Here is an 8,346-nt window from a genome sequence, read left to right as displayed (position 1 = left end):
TTTTATATGTATCCCAATGCTTGATATTGTCTAGAATGGCGCTCGTCCAAAAGAGATGCCTCTCAGTTTTCTCCCAAAGACTTAATTATACCTACCTACCTAATGGAGCCGTCGCACAACTGACCTGACCTTAGGTCACAGATATCGAAATTCCGAGATATACATTTCATGAATAGTGTTGCTTTCATCAATCGCTGAAAGGTTCAAAGCAATCGTTCAGTCGGTATAGCAATGGTAAGCATTTGAACTTTTTCTTAGGCTAGGTCACTTGGCATAACCTGGTGACCTGACCTTCCATCACCCGCGTCAGACATTTTTTACAACATGTGCAAAAAAGATGCATGATAAGGTATGCTGAAAATGGCGGCGCTGCGCGCAGCCGTTTTTCAGATATTTGCGAAAAAAACCTGAGGGGGAGCGCGATAACGCCCCCTAGCACGGCGCGGGCTTTTAGCTCCCGATTTTGACGGTTTGGCGCCCCCTTTGTATGGAGCGCCCCCGGATTGCCAGGTCGCCCCTATTTCGACTTGCCGCCCCCCCTCTCGAAAATTCCTGGATCCGCCCCTGAGTCTTCCCGCGTCGTCCTGACGCCTCGCTCGCATCGCCCGCATCACCCGCAAGCATCGCCCGCACCTCTCGCTCGCATCGCCCGCAGCGACATCTTTTCGGGATGCGAGAGAGTTGAAGTTCAGTCAACTTTTCCGTGCGGGCGATGCGATTTTGCAGAGGGCAGCACGTCCGCCATCTTGGAATGTAAACAAAGACCTATGTATATGCGGCAGTTGTTGTCAAGGTTGTTGTGGAGTTGTAGACATTTACTAACCTATGTGACATTGTTATAAGTTTATTGTTATTACATTTCATATTTTATCGTAACAGAAATATATCTTTTTTTACTGTGGTGGACTACTTGAAGCGGATCCGAGGACAAGGGCGGGCGACGAAATGAAGTGAGTATCACAATCAAGTGTCAGTGATTATCAAGTCTAATCAAATCATGTTTTGCTATCCTGATTTACTAGCACCTACTGAAAGAATAGACGTTGATTGCTTAATATGTGGATTGATTGTACCGAATCAGAATTGCATTTATTCAATGTACCTATGTTTACATGGCTAGATACCCATGTTTTGTGTGCTGTATAAAAAAAGTTTACACCTTCCCCAGACATAAAATTTGGCGTTTCACAGACATCCTAAAGAACCTCAGTGTAGAAAATATGCAGGCTGAGCATATCTTGTATGTTTTACCAGGGGCGGATCCAGGAAAACTCCAAGGGGAGGGTCATGAATCGAAGTGGTGCCCCTACCTATACCCAAAATTAAAAACTCAACGGATTTCGTCCACTTCATTTTGGTGGTGCCCCCATTTTCGGTTTTTTATTTTTATTTTTTTATTTTTAGTCAGTATCTTACCTCTTAGCCACAACCACATTTACCAATTGTAAGCAAGTATATATGAATGTGCTATGTGTATATATGTTGTGGACGCTGAGTAATGAGTACTTACCAGGAACGTTATCAGGTAAGCAAATCGTTGTCAGTCCGACGAACTTGACCCTGGCGTCTAAAGGGTCTGTCCTTGACACTTCAGGCTTGTCAGGGGCACCAAAGTCCTTCCAGGGACACCACAAACCTGTCAGGGGCACCTACGGCCTTGTAGGGGCGCCACAGGCCCGCCAGGGGCACCACAGGCCTGCCAGGAAGCAGGGGCACCACATGCACAGGTCTAGCAAGTATACATGACAGGCCTGTCAGGGGCACAACGGGCCTGTTGGGCCCATGAGCACCCCTAGGGGCAGGGGCACCACAGTCCTTCCAGGGGCACCGCAGGCCTGTGAGGGGCACCAGCGGCCTAGCAGGGGCACCAGTCAACACAGGCCTGCCAGGGGCACCACAGACCTGCCAGGGGCACCAGAGGCCTGCCAGGAGCACCACCGACCTCGCAGGGGTAACTTGGGCCTGTCAGGGCCCAGGGGCACCACGGGCCTGTCGAGAGGCACTTCAGGCTTTTCAGGGGCACCATAGTCCTCTCAGGGCGCAGGGGTAGCAGGGGCACCAGAGGCCTGCCAGGGGCACTACAGGCCTAGCAAGGGCACCACTGGTCTATCAGGGGCACCACGAGCCTGTCATAGCCAGGCATCTCAGGCTTGTCAAGGCCCAGGGGCACCAGCGACCTAGCAGGGGCACCAGTCAACACAGGTCTGCCAGGGGCGCCACAGACCTGCCAGGGGCACCACAGACCTGCCAGGGGCACCAGAGGCCTGCCAGGGGCACCACCGGCCTCGCAGGGGCACCTTGGGCCTGTCAGGGGCACGACGGGCCTGCCGAGGGGCACTTCAGACTCTTCAGGGGCACCAGTCCTCTCCGGGCGCAGGGGCACCAGAGGCCTGCCAGGGGCACCAGCGGCCTAGCAAGGGCACCAGAGGCCTGCCAGGGGCACCACAGGCCTAACAAGGGCACCACGGGCCTGTCAGGGGCACCTCAGGCTTGTCAGGGCCCAGGGACACCACAGTCCTTCCAAGGGCACCGCAAGCCTGTCAGGGGCACCAGAGGCCTGCCAGGGGCACCACAGGCCTAGCAAGGGCACCTCTGGCCTGTCAGGGGCACCTCAGGCTTGTCAGGGCCCAGGGGCACCACAGTCCTTCCAGGGGCATTACAAGCCTGTCAGGGGCACCACAGGCCTGCCATGGACACCACAGGCCTGCCAGGGGCACCACCGGCCTTGCAGGGGCGCCTCAGGCCTGTCAGGGGCACCACGTGCCTGCCTGGGACACTTCAGGCTTGTCAGGGGCGTTACAGTCCTGTCAGGGCCCAGGGGCACCAGGCCCGTGGTGTCCCTGCTAGGCCTGTGGTGCCCCTGGCGGTCCTGTGGTGCCCCTGTCAGGACTGTGATACCCCTGATAGGCCGGTGGTGCCCCTGGAAGGTCTTTGGGCCCCCGGGCCTCAAGGGGGGGGGCCATGACCCATGTGACCCCCCCCTTGGATCCGCCCCTGTGTTTTACTATGTCATTGATTATTATGTCGTCAGCTCGCTACTTTGCTACCAAATGCAGGTCAGGCATCAGCCTCTTTTGCTATGAACATCAAATTCCAAATGCCAGATCCTAAGTCCAAGGTCTGTTTAGTGCATTGCAAGTTGTGCTTCTTTTTGGTGCTGGGGGCTTTTAATGCCCCCCCCCCCCCAGGAAACGGCGGGTGGTGAAATACCCTAGCAACTACCGTCTACCGAGCTAGGTGAACTGAAAAGGTTATAAAAAAACTTCAGTATACTGACTTTCAGCGCTAGCTGAAACACTACCTTGTTTATTTACGTTATGAAAAAGGATCTTGCCTAGCAAGGCATGGATAACTGGTTTTGTAATGAATGAACTTTGTTATGCCTATTCCTACTTGTGCCTTTTCATGTTTTTTTTTTCAAAATTAGGTAATTGGTGCTTCCTCCTTTCCATGCTCTTTCCCTTTCGCAGAATTTTTGGCTGATGGTTGTTCACTGTTGTACCTATAACTAAAGTACGCTTGTGTTTCCAGTCCTGAGGACATAGCGCTCGCAGAGCAGGTGCAGCGGCGGATCGCTTTATGGGACATACGAGACAAAGGCTATCGTCTAAAGCCCATCCAAAAGCAACACCTGTGGGCTGAAATAGCAGAAGAGCTGCACAAGGATGGTATGTAACACATGCGTATTTTTTCTGTTGGGGGGGGAGGGGAGAGAGGGCGGAGAAGGGGGTAACATAAGATAAGGTCACCAGGGCAAGCTGGATATCTATAGTTCTTAGTCTCCGAGATTACTCGGTATGAGGCCAGATATCCCTGCCCCCCCCCCCCCCCCACACACACACACACCTAGTAATCATGGCCGAAGTTGGCTGAGACATCCATCAGTGCGCGGGTTGAATAACCCGCTAAAATGTGAGAAATATTATTTATTACGATGAGTGTCACAATCACATTTCAAAAATGCTTATGTCGACACGCTTCTGAAGTCGATTGATTATTTGCCTTATTGTATTGTAGGTATTGGTTACCGCCCTTGACCTCTCTGACAACAGTTTAAAGTGGCAATCTCATTTGGCATTAACTTGTTGTTTCAGAGCAAGAGTTAAAGAGGCGATGGCGCAACATCCGCGATTATTATCGCTCGCTGCGCCACAGCCGAGCGGCACCCAGCGGCAGCGCTGCGCTTCCACCGCTGACTACGCTCCAACTGGGGTACATGAGGTACCTGAGCTTCCTCAATCCAGTGCTGGAGGCTAAAACGTAAGTATATCTGTTTGGCTTTGTTCCCTCAATTTGTATATCCACTGCATTAATTTGTATCGTTAACCCGCGCTGGGCCGGGAAGGGGGTGTATCGGTTACCCCCCCCCCCTACCAAACTCGGCTCCTAAGCCACGTAGCGACACGCGGTGAACAGTGTTTGAAAGAACGTCAAAAATCATAACATAAGCACTGGTTATTTTTTGGTCAGATTAACCTGCGCCCTGGTGGGGTCTGTTTATAACGCGACGTGGTGGTGGTGGGGGGGGGGGGGCTATTTTTTGCCCCCCCCCCCCTCGTATCTCTGAAACTACTGGACGGATCCGCAAAAATCAAACGGCGTTCGAAAGCCCTATCAAATTTGTCGAAGGAACTCCAATTTCATTGACCTCGGGGGCACCTCATCAAAAGTAGTCTATTACGGGGTAGAAGGGATGCATGGGCTACCCAGCAAAAAAGACCGCAGGCCAATCGGTCCAGCGGTTGCTGAGATATAAGCCTCTCAAAAGCGTTACAGGCCGGGCCGGCCGGGCCGGGCCGCTCATACTGAGATTTTTCCGTTATATTGAAAAGACTTCGCTTCGCTCGCTGCGCTCGCTCGCTCGTAATTATCGCTCTAGCATGTCTATCAAGTTATTTGCACATAACTGCTCGGAACATTTCATTACCTGAGATGGCCTCAGGAACATAAGAAGGGTCAGGGGTGCAGTTTTTTCAGTTCAGTCAGCGTGTCAAGTGTACTTGTACAGTCTGTCTTAAAAGTACCGCGCAAAGTGACGGTGGATCCATCAAGCCTGACCGAGGAAGGGCCTGCTATAATTTGAAAGTCACCGAACCAATGGAGCTGGGGAATGGACGAGGATGTCCATTGCTTCGGTGACTCAAATTTGGCAGTCCTTCATCGGTCAGGCTTGATGGATCCACCGTCACTTTGCGCGGTACTTTTAAGACAGACTGTACACCGATATGAAACGAGCGCTATGATCCATTATTGCCATTTCTTAAAATTCTACACAAGCGTGATGCCAGCCTCCCCCTGCTCCCCCAGCGGTTACGGATATGATGTTTTTACCTATGATAGCACTACGATTCCTGCACGGTATAGCTGGTCGGAGTGTTCACGACTGTTATATCGATAAATCAGCGATTCATCTGCAGGGACACTTATCGTCTGAGAAAGCTGGTAGGTTATCCTTCTTTAGTTGACGCATCTGTTCTCTGTTGCAGTACGTGCACCAGCCTGCAGCAGCCCGGCGCTACACCGCTGACGCCAGACGAGTCCGCGGCGACGGCCGGGAACTCCTTCGATAGCATTTTCGAATCGGAGCTCCAGACCAACGACTCAACCGGCGACGGTCTGCCGCCCACAGCGGACGACCCAGACAACGTCACCCAGGTAGGCGCCCCTTCTGACGCGCCGCGCCGGAAGGCACGACAGCCGCTGAAGAAGAGGCGGATTACCGCCGCCGACAGGCTTGAGCAGGAGGTGGCCGATGCCGTTGCTGAGGTGCGGCAGCTGCAGAACGACAAGCACGAACCGTTTTTGCGCAGCGCTTCTCAGCTCCTCGACAAAATGGATGAGGCTGCCTGTGCGCGCTGGAAGGTGAAGGCGTTGGCAGAGCTAACAGCGCTCGCTTACCCACCTTCAGAAGGACAGGAGTAGGACCAGTTGCTTGATGAGAGCTTGGCTGTGTTGGAGTTTTTTTTTTTTTTTGTCTGGTACCGTGCAGACCAGTGCATTAATCAGGGATTGGCTGTGCTGTTTGAGTTTTTTTTTCCGGTGCCGTGCAGACCAGTGTATTGATCAGAGATCTGCTATGCTTTTGAGTTTTGTTTTGTCCGGTGCCGTGCAGACCAGTGTATTGATCAGAGTTCTGCTATGCTCTTGCAACGATTATAAAGCATCTTTATAATCGTTGCATCTTTATCACCTTAACCCTCGCATGTGTAGAGGGTCGGATGGACCTCCGCATGGTTTTTCGCGAATAACTCGCGCAAAAAGCGGTTGATCGCGACGAAACTTTCAGTACCCTCGCATTGATCAACTTTACACCTACCCTGAAAATTTCATGACCCTGACCCAAGTGACCTTTGACCTGTGACCTATTTCTCGAACCCATGTTTGACCGGAATCGCGATTCGGCGTATGTCGGCTCACATTTGCCGCGCGTTTGCAAGCTTCTCGTGGTTTCAAACGTTCAGACATGTGATTCGATGTTGCTCCCATGCATTAGAGTGGATGTCAAGGTCACCTGAAGGTCAGGTCAGGTCATTGACCTTTGGTGACCTCGGTTCACTTTTTCGAGTTTTACATGTTTCCAGGCTAGTTTGTTTCCGCCTGTGTTTGCTTCGCTGCACAATATAAGTGCGTTAATGTTTATCTCGACTCTACGGCCGACGGCTACCGGGATCATAATAATAATTTGTAACGGTATGTTAGTAGAAATGTTAGGCGATGATTTTCTTAACACCATGACGTCGAGTATATTGCCCTTCAGCTGATGCACAACAGGTCCGGACGCGGCAGTTTGGTGCGACACGATCACAGCCCAGCCCCAACAGGAACACAGTCGACACGGCGCACGGACATCACAGCCTCCACGGCGGAGGATCGGCGCAGCGCGAGGAAGGACGGCAGGGCGTTCCAACCCTCTAAGCACGGCTGCGTCACTGACTCACTCTCTGACACCAGCGTAGCTATTCTGCCACGGCACCGCCCCTTCGTGAAGGAAGTAGCTGGCAAACACATTGCGCCAGTGCACAGCTGCCTGAGAGTGGTTGTTGGAACCCACGCGATGGTGTAGAGGCTGAAAGGCTGACAGGGTAGGAAGTGGCTCAGGCTCGTCAGGTATGACGCGCTCTGCGCCTACACTCATGGTGTCACGGCGAAGCAGATTGTGTAGCACACAGGCTGCTCGCACCACGCGGATGGCGTTAGCTGGCTCCATGTGCAGTGGTTTCAGAAAGCACCTGAATCGTTGAGCAAGAATGCCAAACGCATTTTCTACGATGCGACGGGCACGTGACAGTCTGTAGTTAAAGATGACCTGTTGTTGGTCGGATACTTGTGCACCTGGGAACGGGCGCATCATGTAGGTCTTGAGGGGAAAGGCCTCATCGCCCACCATGACATGTGGTACGACGACCTCTGTTCCTGGCAGAGCTTTCGGTCCCGGTATGCCCAAAGTGTTTGCCTCGAGTCCCTTCCCTAGATCTGAGGTCATGAACACCCTGGCGTCCGACTCCCGGCCCGCACTCCCGATCGAGATCCACCGGAAACAGTAAAAGGCATCCACGGCGGCCAAAAGGATAGTCGAAAACCGCCCCTTGTAGTTGAAGTATGTGGAGCCGGAGTTCCTTGGACACATCAGGTTAATGTGCTTTCCGTCTACCGCAGCTATGCAGTTTGGGAAATTCCACCGTAGGCGGAACTCCTCTTCGCTGTCTTTCCACATGTCCTCAATAGGATGGGACATGTGGATGGGACCAAGCGTGGTCCAGATGGCGTCCAGGGTCTGGTAAATGCAGTCCCTGCAGGTGCTGGTTCCCATCCGGAATGAGCGGGCGATGGACGGTATCTGGTCTCCAGTCGCCAAGAACCTGAGTGTTACGGCGAGGCGCTCTTCCGGGGAAATGGGTGTCCGTCGTCTGTTGTCTTTGGTCAGGAGATGTCGGATGGATGTCAAAGTCTCGTCGAACAGCTCAGGTGACATGCGCATGTACTTCCTAAATTGCTGAGGGTCAGACTGTCTGAGCTCAAGCAGAAGCTGATAATATTCACTGCGGGTGTTGCGGTGCCTCAGCGCTGCTCGCACCTGCAACAATAAGTAACGCGGTGTTGTGGAAACTTTGATGGCTGAGGGTCACAACTCGCAATACGCCACAAAAAACGCGTTCTTCGTGATTGGCTTGAACTGCTTTAACTTTATTGTGTAGGTAGACACGTACAATTTGTATGTTTCGGATTTATATTACGTACAGTCTGTCTTAAAAGTACCGCGCAAAGTGACGGTGGATCCATCGAGCCTGACTGAAGAAGGGCCTACTAAATTTGGGTCATCGAAGCAATTAACATCCTCGTCCATTT

At 52.5% G+C, this 8,346-nt stretch overlaps 1 protein-coding gene across 1 annotated transcript; it reads left to right on the top strand.

The window, feature by feature from the left end:
- The first annotated feature begins 587 nt into the window (after nt 1–587).
- LOC122381952 lies at nt 588–6,637 on the top strand. Its single transcript, XM_043366743.1, has 4 exons — nt 588–950; nt 3,532–3,668; nt 4,095–4,260; nt 5,487–6,637. Exons 1-4 carry the CDS (start codon nt 946–948, stop codon nt 5,920–5,922), a joined length of 744 nt encoding a protein of 247 aa, XP_043222678.1. The 5' UTR covers nt 588–945; the 3' UTR covers nt 5,923–6,637.
- The last annotated feature ends 1,709 nt before the right edge of the window (nt 6,638–8,346 follow it).

Source organism: Amphibalanus amphitrite, unplaced genomic scaffold, assembly GCF_019059575.1.
Source record: "Amphibalanus amphitrite isolate SeventyFive unplaced genomic scaffold, NRLGWU_Aamphi_draft 000131F_arrow, whole genome shotgun sequence".
Lineage (NCBI taxonomy): Eukaryota > Metazoa > Arthropoda > Thecostraca > Balanomorpha > Balanidae > Amphibalanus > Amphibalanus amphitrite.
This window is presented reverse-complemented; position numbering and strand designations above follow the sequence as displayed.